The 24,977-nt window shown below is 30.5% G+C and overlaps 1 protein-coding gene, 1 long non-coding RNA gene and 1 other non-coding gene across 15 annotated transcripts in view; 1 reads left to right on the top strand and 2 right to left on the bottom strand.

The window, feature by feature from the left end:
- Positions 1-1,751: 1,751 nt before the first annotated feature.
- On the top strand, positions 1,752-5,049 carry LOC121126919 (uncharacterized). Its single transcript, XR_011783063.1, has 3 exons — positions 1,752-1,939; positions 1,998-4,097; positions 4,152-5,049. It is a non-coding gene; the product is annotated as an uncharacterized lncRNA (long non-coding RNA).
- A 3,252-nt stretch (positions 5,050-8,301) lies between these two features.
- LOC121126710 (uncharacterized) lies at positions 8,302-11,054 on the bottom strand. The gene is made up of 2 exons (XR_011783062.1): positions 9,249-11,054; positions 8,302-9,052 (listed from the first exon to the last, which is right to left on the bottom strand). It is a non-coding gene; the product is annotated as an uncharacterized protein (transcript).
- A 6,316-nt stretch (positions 11,055-17,370) lies between these two features.
- Positions 17,371-24,977, bottom strand: part of mmd (disintegrin and metalloproteinase domain-containing protein mind-meld) — a 77,789-nt gene continuing 70,182 nt past the window's right edge. For all 13 annotated transcript variants that reach the window (XR_011783059.1, XR_011783057.1, XR_011783056.1 and 10 more), the window contains one exon: positions 17,371-17,891. Coding sequence is in view for 4 of the 13 variants with exons in the window: in XM_071892465.1 (XP_071748566.1) it covers positions 17,576-17,891 (316 nt within the window). In the remaining 9 variants the exon portion in view is untranslated. The remainder of the gene's footprint in view (positions 17,892-24,977) is intronic.

Genomic DNA, 24,977 nt, shown 5'->3' with positions numbered 1-24,977 from the left:
CACTATATGTAGTAATATGTTCCAATTTATCCGAGTTATTTGTTCTTTAATACCAGAAGTGACAAAGATACGAGATCTTTGTTGGATTCAATTCAACACATTCGCCAAGAAGTTGCTATCTAGTATCTTCTAATCGATGAAAAAGGATTATGATAATTGATAGACATCCAAACAAATGACAATCAATATAAATTACTAATTACAATATAGATAGATTGAGTAAATTTGGTCTTGGATGGAATGATAGAATTAGTGCGACAAGGCTAAAGAGTTAATAAAGAATACTACATTTATTTCATTTTCCAAATAGATATGTGTGAAATTAGTCAGTCTTCTTCGTTCTTCGCTGTAGTGCACTATGGAATCTCCTTGAGAAAGTGAGATTTAGCTTTATATGCTTCACTACGACGTGTTAGATCCTAAATGGGTTGAATTACTTTAATAAAATAAAGACCTTGTCAAATAGTAGAATCAAGCATGAACAATTTTGCATTTTTTTTTGTAAAATATGTATTTTGTCAAAATCGGTCTGTCTTGTCCAGTAGTCGGTACAGTACATCAAATTGAAAATTTCAGAAAGCCCCATTACAGGATAGTCTAAGCTTGTATTTCTATGAACTTTGGTGTATATGTATTTATTTTATTACAGAATAGTTATATGTACAGGGATGTTTTTCATATATATTATGTATATTCGTATAGTTTCTGTGTTTTTCTAAATTTTTGTCGTCATAATTGTCATTTAATGAAAACACAAAAGCGAAAAAAAAAAAAAAAAAACCATACATATAACGTAAAAAAAAGAAACATTTGCAGTTCAATCGTCTCCATCACGGGAAGAATCAAATCTAAATACATTATCTTTATCACATCATGGTCTTGTGATCTTTCATAGTAATTAGAGACCAAAAATATGCAGATTTATTCTTTTCTTTGGAATAAATGCAAAATTTTACAATTCCTTTTAAATCAGCCCTCGACATTCAAACATCATCACGTTCTTCATCACCTCATCACTCATCTGTAACTTCAAATATCAGTATCCCTAAGCTTAATACTCATTCAGGAAACTAGATGGGCAGGTTAATTCAACGGCGTCTATCTAGCCTTTTCTTAAAGTTTATGCAACATTTGGATGCTCACTCTATAAACATGAAATTTTAATTGACAATTTTGCTTCAGTCTCAATCATTCCTAATGATCTGGTGTCTCACTCTCTTATCGTCCCTTCACTTCTAAAGTTAATATCAGCAAATGATAGCCCTATTGATGTATTAGGTGAAATTAATACTTCTTTATCAATTCGAGTATGGAAACGGCGATTTTCTTGGACTTTTTAGTGGCTTCAGTATTTTTACCTATACCTATTATTTTTTTTGAACAATTAACGTCTTTGATCTCTGCAGAAAAAGTCCATAATCTAATCGGTATACTGGACGATCACTCAATTAATAAAGGAGATGCTCCTTCTATGTTTTCTAAAGTTTTACGTTTGTTTCCAGAAAAGCTCAATATCTTTAAGAAAACATTACATTCCTTACTAGAGGCTAATATTATAATTCTTTCAAAATCTGCTTGGGCAACACTTATTGATGTTGATGAAAAAAATAAGTCCGTAGAGTTGTGAATGGTATATCATTTTTGGGCAGTGAATTATAAAATTGCCCCTGATAATTATCGACTTCCATTCATACGAGACCTATCTTACAAGCTACATAACATGAAAGTATTTTTTTCATTTTATTTGCCGAGTGTATTGTAATATCTTATGTGTTTATATTTTATGCATATTTTGTACTTCTATGTGGCAATTAACCATCTTCCTATTTCTGTGAGGATTTTGGATCCTAACGAATGGAAGAAAAGCATAGTTACAAGACCCTTCCGATATAAAGAATCCTTTTTATTGGTCGATTGTGATAACTGATAAGTTAATGAGGTATGTTGATATATAATATAAATATAACATATTCACTAATACATCTATACTTTCATAGACGGTGTCCCCATCTTCATCTTCATCTATAACTCTATTAAAATTATTGATGTAAGTAGAGATTTCAATATCTCTTCATGGCATTTTGATGAAGAAATGGACAGCATATGAATGCCAATGATTCTTTGCGACGGAACGTAGCAGTAGCATTCCGTGATTTATTCTCAATGCTTTGAAGCCTACTTATTATTTATATATAATTAAGGTTCGAGCATGGTCAATGTCTAGCTTATTAAATTTTTGTTTTAATTTCTCAAAGCTGGAATACAACGTTATTAATTCAAAACAAATATATAATTAAGAAGAAGTAGTATTCCCTCTATTATTATCCAAGGCAAAAAAGTATCAAGGCGAAAACATCACAAGGCAAAAAAGTACAAGGTAAAAACGCATAATGGCAAGAAAACTTCAAAGCCTAAGCGCCAAAAGGTGAGAACGTATCCAGGCGAAAGCACCACAAGGCGAAAGTGGCATAAGGCGAATAGGTACAAGGTAAAAATGTTCCAGGCAAATCCTCCTAGTACTAAAATAATGGTACCCCAGGTAGTGGTTACGCATGATAAAGTCGATTATTTCAGTACCTAATCCGAGTATATTACCGACCTAGCAGAGTATTTTAAAAACATTTACATACTTACTACGGGGCATGACAACTCTAAAAAAGTAATATCTATTCCCAATTCTTTATATAATTCAGACTTTGATTGGGTTCGGATCGACTGAGTAAAATACCCCATAGGAAGATACAGCAAAAGTAATTAAACAACATTATTAAACTTTTCTCATCGAGTCTCCTGCTGGTCGATAGGACCAATTAAGAGATTGAAACTTGTATGATTAGATTCACGCAAATCTTCACCAATCGTGGAAAAAAAATCAGAAATCTAAAAAATGATGCTAAAATGAATGAAAATAATGTACGTAGATTCACAATTATTGATAAAATCGAAATGACTGGATCGGAAAGGAAATTTCAGATTAAAAGAAGCCCTTTATATATTTATTTTTGATAGTTTTTAGTTTTCGTATGAGACTTTACATCTGTTTGAATAAGTTTTAAGTATTTGTCTCTGTTTATTATGAATGTAATGTTAGGGTCCGCTTACTTGAAGGGAACATAATGCGGGGAACTTGGTGCTGTATATATTTATATATATATTACATGTTTTTTACCAGTTTAGTCATTGAAGTGAAGTGAACGAGAAAACACGAAAGGTTTTATTGATTTTGATGAAAAAAAATAAGTCTGTAGAGTTGTGAATGGTATATGATTTTTGGGCACTGAATTATAAAATTGTCGCCGATAATTATCGACTTCCATTCATACGAGACCTATCTTACAAGCTACATAACATGAAAGTATTTACGAAAATTGATTTGTGCCGAGTGTGTTATAATTAAGGGTGATAATTTTGGTAAGAATAGAAAAGCGTGCGAGGAGAAGAGAAGAAATACTTATGGCATCATTGATTAAATAATATACATCTTCTTTTATCAATCAAGAACGTTATCATTCCCGCCTTTATTATTCAATATTAATATAATATTAGATGGTGATATTCGATAGAGAACTGAATAAAATGCCTAAAATAACGTTGCCTTCTGTCTGGATTTCAGAAAATGGAGGCCCAGGAATTTGGGAATTACTTACCGGATGAGGAACAGATGGTTTGTCGGATATGTCGAAATAGATGTGCCTTTAGTCTCCTATCTAGAATTACACGCCACTCATTATTCTCATCTCATATCATGAGCATGGATATTCATCTAAAAAATCAAGTTAATGATGAATACATCAAGTCAGACTTTAACTCTGATCTCACAAAGATGCTTATTGCATGTAATATAACCTTATCCATTGCTAATTCAAATTCAATTCATTGCTGGTCAAAAAATTTATGGAGAAATACACGGGTAAACCTATCCCTTCCCGAGGAACCATCATTAAATTAATGGAGGATGTTGGCACTGATGTCATTTATAGAAATACATATAAAAATGTTGTGAGTCATCCACACTCAATGACGATCAAGTTATCAGTAAAAAGTATAAAATATTTACTAATTTCGAAATTGAACTCTGAATTTTGTACTATCTAACAGTAAGTGTTCAATTTTTTTTTTAAATCTAACCCTAAAATATGATTCTATTTTAGCTAAACATATCAAGAATAATGATACACAACTCATTAAATAGTAAAAACAACTGCTTAAATGGTCACAACAACGGGGGTAGTAGCTTTGGATGGTTCGCAACTAGTTTGTCTGAGACTAATTTCTTCACTTAAAGACTTGGATATGATAATTAGGTTTTCCAATATTACATAGTCAATAAATCTTACTTTTTTTATAACTTAAGGCTTAGCTATGGTTGATAAGCTCCAAGAAAGGGTGTTCAGAAAACTCATAAAAGGCAAAAACACCTACTTAAATGGTCACAACAACGGGGGTAGTTACATTGGGTGTCTCATTATAATTAGCAATTGTGTAAATCCTTCATGATAATAGTATGTTGTTATATAGGCATAAATAACGGGGAAAATATCTTTTTTGATGCTCTTAATAAGGAGTAATATCGCCGGACATTACTACATAATTAGGTTTTGCTCTAAATCTTTAAGATGGACTTATTTCTAACATTTTTTTTATTAGTTTATTTATTTTCTAATTTTATGATTTTGACATTTACTTTATTATTAATAATTAGTAAGATCTCATCGGTAGAGATATATCTATCCTGTGCACAATTGTATATAGCAACTTCCACATGAAGAAGAGGAATGATTATCTTTTTTGATTAAACTCCACGTCTTGCTTGTGTTTTGCAACCTAAAGTTATGACATATTTAACTGGATTCCGGTGTCAGAACAAGAAAATATTATTTGGATCAATCTATAATTTCAATATTCTGTATATATAATTTATTGTTATTAGTTATATGATTCCAATCGTTTAATTTTGTATATTTAACATAAATGTATGATGGTATATTTTTTAGTATGTAGATTATATTTAATTAAAGCCTTCTTTTTTAAACCTGGAACTTCAAATATATTTCGAAATAATTTACTTTGTCGTTTCATTAGCTATTATTCTGAGAATAAGGTTCATAATGAATTACAATTTCATGGAGTGTGACGTTTTCAAATCTACTGTAACGGATAAAAAATGTTTAAGTCAATTATACGTAGTATATCTTCATTAAACATTTTGCTAATAAATACTTTCGTTATACCCTCAAAAATCATAATAAAGCAGGCAGATGATAATTACATCAGGATTTTAAACAATAATACCATATGTATTTTTCCCCCCTTTTCCTTGCACGCGTTTTTCTCTACAATATTATCAACTTTAGTTATAATATCATATGTGTTTATATTTTATGGATAAAGTTGCTTTCCTTTATTTTTTTTTTACATTAACTAATTCATCAAATATGGAACCCTCAATACGCATTTGTAGTTCATTCGTATAATTAAACAATCCTTCAATTCTTTGGACTTTTAATAGTGCAATTAATTACATGTTTGTAACTCGTAAAAATTAAAGAATTATGTTTTTGAAGAGCAGCAATTCTTCAAGAGTCCTTCTTTCTTCTTCAAATCACGAAGCGGATAAGGATCTATTTTATTGTCGTCATATGATATTCAAGATGTCAAATTTTTGCATATGCTGTTTTGGAGCAAAATTTATAAATTTTCTTTAGTGTGGCGGAAGACGTTCCCGTCTTTGTGGAAGGATTTTTATGAGAAGAAGATAAAAAACACAAAACTGATGTCTTATTAGTTGAAATAGGCCTTTCTGACTCCAGGATTAATAGGACAACAGTTTTTGATTTACATAATACGAAGGATTGACCAACGAATATGCTAGTCAGAACAACATATATCTACGATATCTTAAATATAAAGCACGCTGAGATTTTTGAGAAAAGAGTTATCACTATCCGCATAAGTATACTAAAATTATATAGGAGTTAAAAATTGTTAACCAAACAAAATACTTTGATATCATAATAGAAGAATATTGGCTATGATTTGGATTCAGAAATGCAAGCTTCAAATTTTGTATTTCTTGTGTCATTCCATGTATAATATCAATATGATTTTGAATACTTCATATTATATCTTCATTCATATTTTACTTCGAAAAAGCAAGAAAATTTAAGACAAAAGTACATGAACTCATTACAAGAACGCTAATAACATCTTTCATCAGAGCCTTCAAATTTGATATACAAATTCTTGTGATGGTGGATCCTGTAAAATTTATTAACAGTTTATAATAAGCTAAATACTATTAAAAATCATAGTTTTAAGTTATTTAAATTTATGGAATTCAGAAGTGATCTTGATAGCTTCGGATTCTTTTTTATGCTTACATTTTTATATGATATTATAATTTTTAAAAGTTAAAATATATATTTGAAAATTCTTGTTGTTTTTATTCTATAACTATTGTAGAATAAAGTTTTTTTTATTATTGAATTTTTACTATTATTATATAAAATAGGACATAATTAATGATTTCAATATGTTATTTAAATTGATTTTACCTACATAGTTTTCATTTATGAACAAAAATTGAACTTCATGTTAAAACCAAATACCTTCGAAATAAACCTTTTGGAATGCCGTTCAAATCCAGCTTTTCTTTCAGTTAAGATATCAATGACAATTTTTATTGTTCTTCCGGTGTTGAGTTTAATTATAGAGTATTTTAAAGATTGAATGACAGAAATAAATCTTTTATCCAAAAAATGTGTTTTAGAGGTTTGTCTGAGCACATATATTCAGTTCAGTTCAAAAATCTCTGTCTTTCAAATAAAGGAAATATATAAGTTTCTTTGAGAATTAACTAATTTTCTATTTGAAAAATATTACAACAAATAGATGGGCTAGGTTTTCTAAACTTAAAAAAAAGTATTATTAAAATATATTTTTTTAATCAAAGGAGCTTTTTCCATATTGTATATTTATAATAATGTGTTAAGAATATTTATACAGATACTTCTATTCAGACCCATCGAAAGACTTGTCTTAGGGGAAGGGGGATTTATTCTATGTGCGTCTACCTGAAAGCATTAAACCAAGTAGTGCATTAAGCACCGTTAGCCTGAGCAAATAGGATGGTCAATATTTGTCATAATATTTTTGCAAGATGTCACTTTTCTATGACGTCACTCATTTATTTATTGTTAGTACTACGTAGTATTAATAAGTTTAAATAAGTAATAATACGTATATAATTTATTCTTGTCTTAAATATTTTATATTTACATATTGTTATAAAGCAAATTTGAAACAAATTACTCCAAAATAATTGGTCATTCTAGTGTTCAAGGATGCAAAAATAGAACTGAGTACAATTTCCAAAAGCTTAAAGTTCGCTTTTTAATTTTCTGATTCCCAAAAATCCAAAAGAAGTCGCCAGAATAAAAAAGATATAAAATCTTAAATATCTTCCTAATTGGAAACCTGCTGACCATTTTGTATGTGAAAATCATTTTGAATCATAATTCCCTTTTCATAATTGTTCAACCAAAAAGTATATCAATAATGAGGTAAATAAAAGTAGAAACAAGACAGTACTTGACTTATTCATGAGAGAACAGGAAATGATTTACGAAAATGCTTCAAATAATAATACCTCTAGTGGGAAAAAAAAGTAAATTTTGACCAAGATATTTTTTTCCTCACAAATAATGACGTTAGCCTTCGATGCGCTACTTAGTTTAATGATTTACCGAACCTATCATTACACCTTCTTTTTTATATTTATGTAATAGTATTTACATTATTTTTTAAATTCCAAACTATTCCAATGTAAAACTTGGAACTCAATCCCTGTCTAAAAATTCAAATGCAACTATTTACTTATGTCATTGATCAATATTTTTATGAAGGACTACTAAAGAGTTTACATGGTTTTCCTTCGTTCTGAGATTCGTAGACTTTTAAAATTTCTGCTCAGCCATATATCTAGTAATTCATACATAGGGTCACTCCTCTTTTTAATGAATTAGTAAGTGTTCCGACTTTCTCGGGTTGTTTACAAAGAACGGCTTCCAATTTATACATATACTATCAAATCCTTAATCTTCCATTTTAGATTAAAGTTTTTTGCCTTTGATAATAGTATTTCGTATTAATAAAACAGATCAACAATATTATATATTTATATTCTTTTATAAGAACTTTACCCACGATGTTCTAAAGGTTCCCAGCCGTGGCTACACGCTTTTCAAAAGAATTCTTAAATTTCTTCAAAGTTTAAGACAAAAGAATTGCGTATCCAAAACATAAATCTAAAAAAATATATATTTAAAAAAATTAAAGTAAGTTTGGAAATTAACAAAATTTTGATGTTATAATATTTATATAGAGTAATATTTATGAGTACACTAACATTGAAAAACATGGATACAAGGTATTACAAATGAGTTGATTATAAATTATGTGACAATAGCAATCAAAAGGTATATTATTAACATAATAGATACAAAGCAATTATAAATAAACAGTACATTTTATAATGAGACTCTCCAGTTTAGGAAAGAAGCATTACGCAGATTTTTCCAGTTGAATTATTTCATTTGAAGGGAGAGTATTTTTTTCGACAGTTTCTGTATGAGTTAAGGACTCTTTATCAAACTTTTCAATTCCATCTTTGAATTGAAAATGTTTAGCCTCTTGTTCAATTGCTTCTTTGTCTGGTAAAGTGTTTTTTTCTTGTACAACTATATTTTTTAAGTTGTCCTTATTGAAAACAGTTACTTCCTTCAGAGAATGTTGATGAGCCAATTCTGCTTGCATCATTTCAGGACCACTAGCCGGTTCTCGGGTTTTGGTATGTTTAAGATCATTTGTAGAAAAACTTTCGACGCCTTTCAAAACTCCAGACGGAATTTTTTGCCCATCTCCAATATGCTTCGTCATATCTTAACACACTAACTTCCACTTTCTAACTGACTCATGCACACACACCTTTTTTTCTTCTTTTCTGCTGTTATTCTGAAAATAGATCCATCATGTACGCGCTCAATTCATTCTCCTTATCAAAAAAAAACAAAAAAAAACATGACTCATTATTATAATTGTGATAATACAGAGAGTGAATAATATTTAAAATTCTTTTTAAATACAATTATGATAAATATTTTAATAAACGCAAAACTTTTATGGAAATAAGCGTAACACACAAATGAATAAGTATAATAAGATTTTAAGTCAAATAATTATTTTCTCACAATAGACCAAGTGCAAAAATTCAATTTCATATTTTGAAAGGGACAACATTTAGTAAATTTTTTCGATAATAATTCTAGAGGAAACTATTTTTTTTAAATTGAATTAAATTTTAGAAGATAAATTTTATCCCTCTTCTTAAGAAAATAATTTTGAATACAAGGGCTCTCCGGCTTGGTCGCACCAACCTGACTTAAGTTTAAGTATAGCTTTTAAAAAAAGTAAATAACCTTCTTTTAAATACAAACAAAATTATGTTCGACTTAAATATGACGACGTCACATTAATCTTTTTTCATAAACATGTAAAGAAGTCAAGTTCTTTCTCCTATCACAATGAGAACACAATTCAAATATACCTGGCTAGTATATCATATTTAATAATAATGGCGGAAGTTAGAAGCGAAATACAGTTATTTGTCGTTATAGAATCCGAGATAAGCTAAATCCTATTGAATTTTAGTAATAAGAATAAACTTATTACTTTTATAGATTTTTAAAAGAAATAGTTGTGATTTTGAATAGTAAAATTGAAAATATTGTCGAAAATAGTAGTGATAAGAATGGAACTGTTATCAATTAATGAATGGAAATTTATTTGGAATCAATAAATCAACTGTTCGTCCAATAATCAAAAGAATGTCGTCCGCCAAATGTCGCACTTAAGAAACAATATATATTGAAATTAATTCCACATTCCAAATTATTTATCAATATTTTGAACGTTTAGGATTTCTAGATATATTGAGTGTAATCTATTGCACCTACATCCAATTACAAAATTCAGGTATGCTTAATCGAGAATTGTTTCGAAATTGCAATGGATATTTATTTATCAATGTACAAGCTGTATAAAATTAAGAAAATGACAAACATTGTAGCTCGTTGGCCTGAATCTACCCATGACAGTAGAATGTTCGATAATAATAAGATCTTCTTGAGGATCAAGGTTAAAAGTTCATCTCATTGGATACAATGGTTATCAATGTCGACCCTTTCTCATGGCTCCCATATTAAATCACAAAACAAAATTATAAAAAAACACCATATATATATAAATATATAATGCCAGTGTTTCAGGAAAATTCTTTAATATTTGATTTTTTTTCAAACAATTGTATTTTTTGTGATAAGCTATGTATTTTGGATTTTTTTTATTTTTAAATTCCATTTTTTGTGAACAACTGTGGATTTTGAAATTTTAATTCCATAAATTTAATTTTTTTTAGTTTAAGTTTCATTGCATCGAAAAAGGGACGAGATTAAATATAACAAATATTCTGATTTTAATAGTAGCAATTGCCGCACTTTATGATTTTAAAGTAACGTAAGGACTCCTAATACAATTTTTTTTAATGATCTAAGAAGATTATTTAAAGTCATACATAACAAATAAAGACTTGAATAAAGGAATTTAATAGTTCACAATAATTTCAACATCGTAAAATCTTTCATTATTTCATATGTTTATTAATAAAATTGTAATTTCTTCTTTTTCATTTTTCTCTCTCCCATAAAATATGTTTACTTCTTTAAATTAATAACTAGGAATTTTTTTATATTATTATAAAAGTTATAAAATATTACAATTAGATTTTTTTAATGTATATGAAATAAGTGAATAAGTATGTATATATATGTCATTGTAATTTTATTCATTCTTTATTTATTTCAATATTAAGATTTGTGTTATATTACAATATATTCACTTTTATGATTAAAAATAATTTTTTCCTTTTATCGTTCTTATAATAAACAAAATTTAGTCTAGTAGATTAATAATAATAGAGAATTTATATTATAAAAAGTTATTTACCATTGTAATAATGATTTGTGCAATTAAACTTGTGTTGAAGAAGATCAATGTTCATTTGCCAATGTAAATCTGGTGATTTTTTTAGCTTGCCCGTCTTTTTCGGAATTGATAATCTGAAGAATGAACTTTCTTTTCCTAAGCAGTTGTCATTATTATTTAACCCATGAATAGTAAACATCCTTGCCTAAATATATTCAAAACCTTTTTGAGCATTCGTGTGTGGTCATAAAAGACGGAGCGTAACCCTAAAGATTTGTTGAAGAGTTATAATTGTAAGTCCTTGTTGGACATAGAGTATAATTGGGGATCAAGATCGGAGTAATTCTAGGAAATGTCGTTGTTTATATCATTTTCTCCTTCTGTCCTTGTCATATTTGTTGTAGCTCATCTAATGAAACGTCATTCTTTCTCTCCTCCAAAACATTCTTCCAATTGTTAGGGTTACCATTTTAATTTTCGGTTTCTTTTTGTTTAACATATCCATTCCACACAGAATTTTCACCACCATGAATGTTCATTAATTAGTAAATCGAGTTGCAAGGGAAGTTAATGACGAGACCGACAACAATTTAAAAAAATAAAAATCTAAATTTCAAAATTTTCTACTCCTATAATAATTTATTTTACTATGTAGAGTGTATAAAAATCTATTATCAAATAAATTTTTTTCTGAAGTTAACTTTTATAATTCATGTTATAAATATAATATGAAATACATTAAATTGTTGCTTGATTATGATTTGATAGATTTTTAGACACATTTTATCTACTAAATGTTTATTTACTTAATTAAGTCATTTTAGTTAATGTGCTGATATCTATAAGTTTTAAGATATAAAAAAATAATAAAAATAATATTTTATACAATTTATTTTTATTTAAAAAATTTCCTTTATTTCGTAGATTCAACAAATGTATTAGCTAATACTGCTACTTTTTTAATAAACTATAACATTAACACTTAGTTATGGAATTCTAGAGAAATGAAAGACTCACACTTTTTTGTTATTCCAAGTTGAGGGTTAAATTTTCCTTCTCCTCTTCTACTGGATTGAAGTAGACAGACTATTATTATTCTTCTCCTACTTGTTTTCCTCTGTTTATTGTTTATTATCAGTGATGTGTGCCTTTATAAACGAGGATCATTATTCTCCAGGACTGGCTTCCATACTCTCCTAGATAACAACACATTATAGAAAATGATTGGATGAGTGTTATTCGATACCAAAGGTGGTCTGTTGCCGTTTCCTTGGTTGATAGAGTCGAACTCTCACAGGTCACTTGAGCCACTTCGTATAATGGACAGAGTCGGACTCACGCAGAGAAAGGAAAGAACTAATTAACTCCTCTACAGAAAAATAGATTTTAATCCCTTGGACTTTCTACAAACAATTGATTGAGTCTAACTATCACAAAGCGTCAATCCAACAGACGTGAGTTCACCGTAGAAAGCTTAGAGTCGATCCTTAAAAAGTTGGGATCCCATACTCATAACCATTAGTTGCTTCCTCGTCGGAAGGACGGTGTTAGGCTTCCTCGAATGAAGGATCAAGCCTAATTGAGCCCCAGAGAAGACTGGGATCCTATACCCACGACTATCTGTTACCACTTCGGGTGAAGGACGGTATCCTCTTTATATACTCTTTTTTTGGAGGGTATATCAATTAACCACGTATAGCCCGTAAATAATATATAATCATTTTTTTCTTGATCAGAGAGAAATTTATTAAATATATGAGGATTAACTATTCTTCTTGATTTTTCCCCTTTACTTGGTCATTATTTATTCACACATGCACACACACACTAAAATAAAATAAAATTTGTGTTAAGAATAAATCATAAATAAACATTATAGTTTAAAATTAATTTTCTCTTTAGACCTCTAAAATCTTATAGATATAGCAATTATTCAAAAACACCTCAACAGAAATCAGAAAACATAGTACCTAACATTTGCAATTATAAAATGCTATTTAAAAGGCCTCATAGTAAGACAAAATATTAAAACAAAAAATCCCAACTTGTCAGGCTGCAATGTTCTTACAGTGTCCGTTGTACAAATTGACGATGTGGCTTAAAGTTTTTTTTGATATCACAAGGCAGTCAAAAAAGGCGTGTCTAACATTATTATATTTTCGACCATAGTCTTTGCACGGTAATAAGAATTTTATTATGCCAGGTGATATCTGAAACTGGCATGTGAACTTTTTACAATCATTAATAACCCTCAAAGAGCCTATAATTATTTTATCCTATGAAGGAAGAAGTTCCAAAGCTTTACTATTCCTCCTGGAGTTTTGTTTTGCACCCAGAGATTCAGTAATTCTAAAATCAAATTTTACACACCACGGCAACCGAGGAAGGTGTAAGTTTGACAATTTACACAGGGGGAAGATAAATCTTGCAGTATAGAAGACAGAGTTACTATTTAGATCATGGAGGGTTAGAAAGTTATCATGAATTGCGATATTATCCAACTCTACTGGATCACCCAAATTCTTAAAAAGAGGTTTCTTGTTAGAGTGATGGCGAATAATGTCTTCAGTACTATGAGAGTCAAACGAAAGTATTTTAGTCCATATTATTCTATGAGCAACTGCCCACTCACTAAATAAATTCTTCAATGACTAATCTTAGTTCCATCTGTTGTTGTTTTTTGGAATATGAGATATCCTACCCCGAGTCAGCTCAGCAGGAAGTCTAACTTTTCTTTCCATTTGAGTACCAAAACTATGAAGATACGGTATAATATCATCAGCACATAAAGTAGAAATTTTTCCTCATTCTGGACTAGTTTCTTTGTTATCTTTATATTTTCTCCCATATAATAAGAAATATTTTTTAAGAAAACACAGTGCAATTCACCATTTTTTTGGCTCTCTGGAAACTACTTCTAGGGCAACCAACTATTTTCTGGTAATGATTGTGAAATAATTTCATAATAGCTTTTGACTCAGAGTAATTTACTATTTAATATACTATTATCATTTACAATTTTATTAGTCCTTTTGCCTGGAGAAACCTTTCCTTGATGAAAGACCCTTACATATTTTGTAATAATCATTTTCCGTATCAATTTTCTTAAGCATTTACTCTTCAGCTATTTCTAATGATTAGAAGAATAATTATAGCATAAGTAGTTATCAAAACCATAAACAAGTTCACAACATAGAGTAGAAAAAAGTTTTCCTAAATTTGGAATGGAAAAAATTGTGACCTTGACTTTTTATTTTTATTTCTTATTAATACTTTCTGAAGATGCATGCTGAGCAGGGAAGTTCTACCTCAAAGCCACACACAATTTAAGTGGGTTTCAAATTTTTGGAGGTTATAGATTACTTCAACAACCTTTCCATCTACTCAAGGGCCAACCTTAAGTCCAAAGTTGACTGTTACTGCTACATTTGTGAGGTTGGCAAGTAAAACAAAAATAATCTTGATTACCCTGTTCCTCTCAGCAGACCCCAAAACTTCCATTACAAATCTCCCAAGGTTTTTTGTTATCTTTTTTTAAATGGAAAAAGAAGGTCGGATATGGATCAGACATGCCTACCTTTTGATATCAAGGTCTTTTAACATTCTCAAAAAAATGTCTCCAAAAGGAAATGGGTAACTTATCAATGCTGGACTGAGTGACCTAAGCACATCTGGTTCTGGTAATTTTGTTCTGCCAAACGTCTCCAAACGCCCATTCCATTTTCATATGGGTGGAAGCTTACTTTCAAATAACTAAAACCAGATCTGTGCTCAAACTTTCATCTCTACTCAGCATTTGTCAATCTGTCAGTTCGCAAAAACCCTCCAGGTGGTCAAATCTATGGGAAATGATCTCGCCAGACTTTTCACTGAGCTAAACCTTCAGAGGATATTGAAAGTGAGGATTTAAATGCCTGGAGTTATTTCAATTGACAGAGCTGGAGTTTAGGAATGAAAAGAATGATAGATGTACTGAACTTCAGAAAAGGTTTGTTTCATTCTGCACGTATGTCAAGAGCTGCATTCAGTTCATTGTCAGTATTTGGGACATTACTGTAGACTGTGACATCAAGCTGGGACTAGATGGAGGGAAAGTTTCTTCAAGGTTTGTGTCAATGTGATACAGAAAGACAATTCTCCAGCAGGCCCATCCAGGGGCTTAAAAGACTCGGAAGAGAAGCACTTGGTATCCCTTGCAATGTCATTTCTGTCTTAAGCTCTCTTCGTGGAACTCTATTACCTCGATGGACTTCAAAATTTGTAATATCGTCCTTGGACTTCTGTATTGTAGTTCTCAGTCTATTAGGCTTTCAATCCTTTCAAAAATACTGAGCTTCCAAATACTCTTGGTCGTATCAAGGAGCTTTCAAAGGAGTTCAAGGAGAGAAATTCTGTCCTCTCTAAAGCCTATATTGAGTGTATTGGGAGAGTCTACGCACAGAATTTGTAATTTAGTTTCTACTAGTCATTAAATACTTGAAATCAAAAGTTCTAGAATACTCTGTCGAAATATAATATTCTCAATATATTTAAAATTTCTTACAAATTATTATATAATAATAAGGATAATACAAATCCGAAAATAAAATTGAGCACCAGTCATAAAAGTGCAAGAGATAGTTTATTGATGCATATATCTGAGTGTGTGAGAATGATGCTAAATGTTGGGTTTTGTATGAATTCTGAGAGCTGACAGTAATATTTCCATCATAAGACCATAATATGTGAAAAAATATATAATAACATGGCACCAGAAGCTTTTATCAAATTGGAAAAACCATTTTGTAGGTAGTTTAAAATCCTATTTTTGACCATATTTAGAAATTCCAAAGTTGACCACTATAGTTCCTTTCCTGGAATATTTTATTCCCTACAGATTCTGAAAGCCAAATGTCACAGTTTTTGAGCTTGGGGTGTCATTTTGATTCTATATTTTTTTTGCAAAACTATGCTGATCCCGCTCATTTTGCTTTATTAAGGAATTCAAATAAACTATAAAAAAAAAAGAAGATTGAGTCAGACTTTAACTTTGATCTCACAAAGATTCTTACTGCATGTATGTACCCTTATCCATTGCTAATCATCTACGTTCAAAAAAAATTATGGAGAAATGCTCGGTTAAATCTATCCCTTCCCGAGGAACCATCATTAAATTAATGGAGGATGTTGGTAATGATGTAATTTATAGAAATACCCCTATTGTAAATTGTGAAGTTGAGATAATTTTCAGCCAGTTTTGAGTCATCCACACCAAATTATGATCAAAGTTATCAGTAAAAAGTATAAAATATTTACTAATTTCGAAATGGAACTCTGAATTTTGTACCATCTAACAGTAACAACGGGGGGAGTTGCATTGGGTGTAGCATTATAATTAGCAATTGTGTGTATCCTTCATGATAATAGTATGCTGTTTTATAAGCATAAAGAATGGGGATTTTTTTTTGATGTTCTTAATAAGGAGTAATATCGCCGGACATTACTACATAATTAGCTTTTGCTCTAAATCTTTACGATGAATTTAATTCTAACATTTTTCATTTTTTTATTTATATAGTATATTTATTGTGTAATTTTATGATTTACATTTACTTTAATATTAATAATTTTTTAGATCTCATCGGTAGGGTATATCTATCCTGTGCACAATTGTATATAGCAACTTCCACATGAAGAAAAAGATTATCTTTTTTATTAAACTCCACGTCTGGCTGATTTAACTGAATTCCGATGTCAGAACAAGAACATATTATTTGGATCAATCTATTATTTCAATATTCTGTATTTATAATTTAATGTTATTCTTAATTATATGATTACAATTGTTTAATTTTGTATTTTTACCATAAATGGATGATGGTTTATTTTTTAGGATGTAGATTATATTTAATTTATTCCTTCTTTTTTAAACTTTGAACTTCAAATATATTTCGAAATACTCTACTATGTCGTTTCATTAGTTATTATTCTGAGAATATGGTTCATAATGAATTACAATTTCATGGAGTGTGACGTTTTCAAATCTACTGTAACGGATTAACCATTTTACTGATAAATACCTCAAAAATCATAATAAAGGAGGCAGCTGATTATCACATCAGTATTTTGAACAATGATACCATAATTCTTTCCCCCCTTGCACGAGTTTTTCTCTAAAGGAGTATCAATTTTGCTTATGTGATCTCCCCCAAAAATCGGCACCCCCGTCTTAGCCGGACCTAGTTCAAAAGACGCACCCATGCAAAGTCTCAACCTCTTAGGTCCAATAGTGAGGGCAGCCATAAAGGACACAAACAAACAAACTCTATTATATGAATATTATCAAACCAATTCAATTTAACGAATATATTTTTTAATATTTTAGAAATTAACTTACATATTGTTATAAAATAATATTCCTCATCAAATATTTGAGCACAAAAAATAAAACAAAAAAATCAGTCATTTTTTGCGTGTCCAGGCAGTGATACTTAATATATTTTTAAAATTTTATTCCTGCCACAACCAAACATTTTAAAAAACATGCAAAAGTATACTAATGTTTATATTCAGCAGCCGGGGATGTTGCTGATATATGATGACCATAAAAGGACCTTTGCCCATCTTCCTGTTCAGAATCGTCATGTGATGTTCCTCCTCCTACTTCTTCATGAAAAGACGATTCGTCCTCTGAATGATTTGGACTGATTGGATACGTAAGTGGTATTCTTTGTTTATAAAAAGGGCTTCGAATAGAATCCAAGTCATCAGAAAGATCTTGTTCTTCTTCCTCCTTTGTTGGTTTCTCTGGGTCTTCACAACTAGAACGTTGTAATAGAAATGTTGAACGGAGATGATGGGCATAATCATCACTGAAACAAAAATGGTTCATATCTTTAAGTTGCTATTGAAAGAGACTTTGAATTTTATAATCACAAGTAAAACATCGAAAACACTTTTTTTTCTTCATAAATATTAAAAAAAAATAATTATTTTTTAATTCTAGGGTCACAATCTTCACTATATTGTATTTATAGATATGATAGCTTTTTTTTCGTTGCACATCCCGTACTATAAGAATCCGTCTGGTAATTAAATAATTTTGATATATTCATTTACATCTGTTATAAAATGGTAGACAGTATAACTAACATTAGTGATACGTAAATGTCAAGAGTGTAAAAATCTTAAAAATTTTAGTTTCAATATAAATACCAATCACACTTATAAAAAAAATTCAATTTTTTCCCCACCCCCTTTCATTTAAATGGTGTTTTCCTAATTTATTTTACACTGAGAAACATGAAAATTCTGGTTTTGTGGCCTGCATAGTATTTTTTGGAAAATATTTTTCAAACATAAACAGTTTGAGTTATTGCTTGCTTTGAGAGTAAGGGATTTCATAATTATACGAATTATGAAATAGGCGTATTCAGGGTTTTATATTTGATGAATTAGTTAATGTAAAAATAAAAGGAAGGTAACTTTTTATTAATTCTCTTTAACTTCACTTCAACGACTAAACGGGTAAATAACAAGTAATATATATATATACTCGGATTGGATACTGAAATAATCGAATTTATCTTCTTTAACAACTATCTGGGGTACCGTTACTTCAGTGCTTGTCAAAGCAGTGAAAGAACCGATGTTATTAGCGTTAGGTAATAATCTAATTCTTAGAAGAACAGAAAACCCCTCTTGTCCAAAGGCACTTAAAACAGTTTTTAACATGGTGCAATCTTTCAACCATTCCATGAGGATCAGGATGGTATGATGTTGTGCGAAGTCGATGAAAACCAACTAGGACAAATGATAAAATAATTCTAATTCAAGTTGAGAATGTAGATCAATAACATATAGAGCTACACCAAAACGCAAAATTTATATACTCATAAATGCATGAGAAATTGCTATGGAGGAAATATTTGTAATTGGGAGTAAAAAGTTTCCATTTCCATCTTTGTATGTCGATTTACTTTCGTTCTTTGACAACAGACTCTACGTTGAGTTAGATTTTGACGTCTCGATCCAAGTTGGGCCAAAAATAACGAAACTTAATCATTTTAACCGAAGACTTAATACCAGGATGAGCTAATGCTTGAAACATAAAGCAAACATCGTTGTGTATATTTTGGTACATAAGGTCGAGGTGTTGATGTCTCACAAAGAAGTTGAAGATTCTTTGACAACATAAAATACTTGAAACTGTTTTTATGATCTTTAAAATAATATTTGAAATTAGTATCCCCATTCCAATCACACCTTTGTTTTTCTGCAATAACTGGAATGTCTAACGGTATTGCATTTACTTAAGATACAGAGCGAGATAGACAGTCAGCTAGTATGTTATCTATCCCTCGTATATACTTATCATTTTGGACGAATTCAGTTATAAGTACCAAATGTTGCTGCAGACGATCAGCATTTCATATTTTACAAATGAGAAATGCAGACTTCAAAGGGTTGTCATCAGTAAAAATCGTGACAGATTGATACTCAACTAAGTGATTTCAGTGAAGGACAGACAAATAATCCGCCAATAGCTCACGCTCAAACGTAAAATATAATCTTTACGCAAAGTTGATTTTTTTTTAGAAGAATGCAACCAGAATAGGTGATTCATCCATCATTTGATGAAGAGCTATTCAGCACCATCCTTGGAAGTGTGCTTAACTAAATGAAAAATATTCGATGATGGTTATAAGAAAGGAAGTGCCTCAGTATTTTTTTAAGGCAAGTTTGAGTCTATCAAAGAACCTTTCTTGCTCTTTGGACCAAGTTAATTTTGTCTTCATGTCATTAATAGGAAAAACAATTTGAGCAAAGTTGGGGATAAGATTTACATAATAACCAGCAATTCTGAGGAATCTAGGAAGAGCTTCGGAATCATCTGGCTTTGGACAATTTCCGACTGTAGATATTTTTGATTGTGTAGATTGGATTCCTTCATTGTAAATTTCAATCCCCAGAAATTCCATTTCGTTGCAATAAAATTCACATTTTCCAGTTGCGAATCTGAGATTATACTTGGGTAAGATTTCCAAAACCTGCCGAACATGATAGTTGTGCTCAGATTCAGATGGAATAGGAATGATAATATCGTACAAATAAAAGAATACAAACGGAAAGTTCAGAAATAAAGTGTCCATAAACTGTGGTAAAATTGCACCAGCATTTTGCCGAACCAAAGGCATATAATGGAATTCAAAGAGTCCGAAAGGATTTTTAATAGTGTTTTTATGTTATTCGTCTTTCTGACGGGAATATTATAATACGCTAGGCACAAATCAATTTTTATGAATAATGTCGTGTTATGTAGCTTGTAAGATAGGTCTTGTATGAATGGAACCGAATAATTATCATAAACAGTTTTATAATTGAGTTCCCGAAAATCTTGTACTATTTTCCATTCTTTAGGCTTCTTAATTTCAACAAAATGAATAAGTGTTGTCCAAGCAGATTTTGAGGAAATTATTAACTTAGCCTCTAGTCATGAATCTAATGTTTCTTGTAGATATAGAGCTTTTCTGGAGACAAATTTAGAACTTTAGAAGACATATAAGGACCATCTCCTGTATCAATTGAGTGATCCTCAGGTAAATCGATTAGATTATGGACTTTTCCTGCAGAGATCAATTACGGCAGTTTAAAAAGAACACTTTATGATAAAAAACCACAAAAGCATAAGTATTTTAAAAAATATTCCAGATTTATTACTTGACAGAAAAGCTAGCCCGTTTTTTTTTTTTTTTTTTTTTTTTGGAATTGGTTGTCGGAAGAAGGAATTTTCTATTCCTCTAAGTGTTGTCATTATCCTTTAACTCCTGAGTGGTAAACTTCTTTTTAATTTATATTCAAAAGCTGATTGAACATTCGTGTGTGCCCATAAAAGATGGATCATAAATTTGAGAATATTTGCTAAGTTATAATTTGAAAATGAAAAATGAGAATTGACAATCCAATTCCATGGTCTAATGTTGAAGTGGACAATTTGGGACCCTTGTCATGCATAAATGATTGTGAAATGCATAAAGAACCTCAAAAGATTTGGCTTGAACTCTTTACATGTTTCCACACTATGGGCTATAGATACACATGTTGCAAGGTTATGCTCAACATTAGACTTCTTCGACACATTTCGACGATTTGTTGAAAATTATGGCAGCCCGTCTAAATTTTATTCAGGAAATGCAAATATATTTAAAAAAAACCAACACATTTAAAGGACCTTTATTCTAAAGTCAAATTCACCAATAGATTGGGAGTTCTCCAAACCAGATGGGCCATGGACAAACGGGGTAACAAAACGAATGGTAGGAATATTTATAAGGTAATGGTATGTCAACAAAATCGGTTGACATTTCTAGAAGTAGAAAGAATAATAATAGAAATAGCAAGTATTATAAATGATACATCCTTGGGAATTTCCAATCAGGATCCCCTAGTACCTTTAGCTATCAATACAAATCTCCTTATTTATGGGCGTCAAAAAGGTGAAATAATCACTCCCAAAAGAAAAAATCTTGGTCACGTCTACCTACACGAACATGTGGTTGTATAGGAAAAAAATCTTGGAAGGTTTTTGAACAAGATGAAAACAAGAATATTTGAATGAGTTAGCAAGAAATTGACTATATCTTACACCAATACAATACAGAAAGGTGATACAGTAATTCTTAAGCTAGAGGCTTTAGAGAAAAACTCAAGGAAACTAGCAATTGAAGTCCATAAAAATAAGGGCAACGTTGTCACTTCAACAACATTATACGTAACAATGTTGCGAATAACGTAGTTATTTAAAAAAAAATTAAACATGGGAAAATGAAGCCCTTACGGTGAGTTTCGATCATTCTGAAAACATGATATTTGGCAATCTAATACACAATATTAATTTAAGTGGGTCTACTCAAGGCTTATAGAAATACATGGTTATACCATAACGCGTGTACGACCGCCACACCACACTATTAATATTAACGTTATCAAAGTAGATTCATATTCTTTATTTAAGGAGTAGTTTTGGACATTGAATAGTACAGAAGCGGCAATTTCACTAAAATCTATGATCTACAAAAAAGTAAAATAATGGAGAAGTTTTAATATTCTCAGACGGATTGATTTTTACAATATCCACATTGTTCCCTTGGTGCTATACAAGCTTCATTCATTATCACTCTTTGTTGAAAAAGCAATTAAGAAAGAAAATGTGTGGCTAAAAACCCTTTTCTAGCATAAATATCTCTCCAATCTCATAAAACCAAGGAAATGTGTTGGTAGTAGAATAACTTTGTTGTCTACCATAATTCAGCTCTAAAATATTTTAATATTAGTGATGTAATAGATAGCAATTGTCTCAAATACAGCTCTCTACACCTTTTTTATGATGGGAACTATACTATCTAATGAGGCTATTGGAAAAATATCCACATAATGGGGTGCTGCTCATCCTATTTTTTGTTCTGGAACATCTATATATGAGTCCAATAAAACGATACAACTATGGGAGAACTTTTAATTCTGTGATATAAGTATTTATAGTCTCGAGTAAAAAAGTATGCATAGTTTCGAGGTCGACAAAGTGCACTGATTGTGATATGTAGATTAAACTTCACTTCTTACATATCGTAGACAGACGAAGTCATGGGTTAAGTTTCATTAGTCTTTTCATTAATAAATGGCTCTTTATTTTTATCCCGTCCGCCTTTTGTATTCAACGAAAGTATTTTGAGACTATCCATGATTCAAGGTATTAATTATTAAGGTCCGTTCTTGGAGTTTATTTGTTAAGTGGGGAGAAGCCTGTGTCTTCTGATCTCTTGCATCCTGAACCTGTCCTCTGGCGTAATGACATACTAAGTTCCAAATTAATAACTGTTTTTTTCCTTCCAAGGTTTTACATTTTTGGGGACTCCGAAGTATTTTCTTTCCTATCAAAAACTGTAACTTCCTCTTTTTTCGGGGATTGTGGATTTTTCTCACTCAAAGGCAAACAAGATAGTTTTTCACCGACTATTTCAATTAAAGAAATGCTGCTCGATAAGTCAGCCTCATCTGAACTTTTCACTTCTTTTTCTTCGATTTGACCCTCATTACCAATAATATTCTCTGTCATTTTGTCTTCTGTGTATCTCTTTCCTACAATTGAAGTATTTGTGTTAGAACTCTCTTCGTTATTTGAAACTTTTTTCAAACCATTTTCTATTGGCTTCACAGATTCCTCGTTTTTTCCCCCAGGGGTTTCCTTATATGCAACTTGTTTTATATTCTCAACCTATCTGAAAAAATTATTAGAACCATTTTAAGTGTAATGTCCTATCTTGTAACATTTCGCATACGTTTTAAGGACCAGCATACCTAATTTTTGTCTGGAACCCTCTTATAGGTAAGAACCCTGGCAATTCACGTCTAGGGATCAATTTGAAATGAAAGTTCTCATTTTTAAAACCTTTTAGTCTATCATCCATACTACCTTTAGCAATGTTGATGATAGTTCCATACTTTTCAAAAAAAAAAATATATATTTCATCTTCCTTCACATCTTCATGTGAAGAATGAATTGTGATTCTTTTCTCATATACTATTGGATTCCCAGATAGATTTTTCTTTTGAGCTTTCAGGTTCCTATCAGATCTCTTTATGTCATTACAATTTTCACACGTCTTTCTTTTAATAAATGAGATAAACCCACTACGATGTCAAGATCTTTAATCAGTACAATAACTACAATACTTTGAGGGCCTGTGTATACATGGATTACTTGAAGAATAGAATGTTCAAGTTTTAGTATTCCAAAAATTAAAGTTCTACCTCTATGTTGGTAGTAGGAAAGGCAATCGATCAACATCTATTGACTTAAGATGAAATATAATTTTACTCTTTATTGCCCTTGAAGCAAGATCTTTTTTTAGTGTGAAGATAATTAAATTGTGATTTATTCCACTTGAATAATTATTATCTTATAATTTGTAAAAGAAAAGAGAAAAAAAACTCAGGTCTTCAAAATTCCATTATTATTTATCTTGTGTTCAGGTGATAGATGCTGAAGGTAGAAGGAGAGCGATTGAAGAAAAAAGATGGAGAAACAAAGAAAGAAGAAGTAAATGAGTCCTTAATTGATGATCCTCAGATGATGCACATCACTAATTAATCATTAGGATCAGCAATTAACACTTCTCAAATACACTTAAACAAACACTTATTTTTCACGAAGGAATAAAGACGGTTTTTAATATTAAAAACGAAATCTATACTCACTTTAATAGTTAGTTTTTTTTTTAATTTTAATTTATGAAGACAGGAAGACAAACCCGTCTTCAGTTCAGTCTAGCAATACATAAAAAGCATATTGATTTTGATTTTATTATAAGGACCCTCCTGCTCTGGTACCACGTCTGAAGGACTTAGTTTTTTAAATCTCGTGGTACGATACTTCGACATCTTTCAAAACAGGAATCATGTCATATGATTTCCGTTTTCTAGGAAAATTGCTGCGTTGGCCTCCAATAATATTCTGAAACGGAGAGTGTAAAAATAGTCCAAAATATCCTTAGTTTTTCTAAGACCTTATCTTCCAAATCATTCTTCTTAAGATTAGCTTTCGAATTTACGTTTTTGAAATGAAGGATTCTTCTTCGAATATGGAACTTACACTCTTTGTCACGCTTTCTCTCCATCTGTTCCTCTGCAATATCAGATATTCTATTCACATTAAGAGTATCAGCGGCAAAAAAAACTATAAAGTACAGAGCCCTTGTCTAATATCTCCTCAAGACTTTTGTCGAACAGTATCGATTCCCTCCTTTTTCCCTACTAAACATATCAGCAGTAATTTTAATATTTTTTATAAGATGACATCCAACCGGTTGATTGGTTGATGGGGATCAAAAGAACGTCCAGTCTGTGTTCTAGGGCTTTTATAAAGTCTTCTTGTTCTATAGCCTACCTGGAAAGACTAT

This window comes from Lepeophtheirus salmonis, chromosome 12 (assembly GCF_016086655.4).
Source record: "Lepeophtheirus salmonis chromosome 12, UVic_Lsal_1.4, whole genome shotgun sequence".
In the NCBI taxonomy this organism is placed as follows: Eukaryota; Metazoa; Arthropoda; class Copepoda; order Siphonostomatoida; family Caligidae; genus Lepeophtheirus; species Lepeophtheirus salmonis.
Note: the sequence above shows the minus strand (reverse complement) of the source record. Positions and strands in the feature narration are given on the sequence as shown.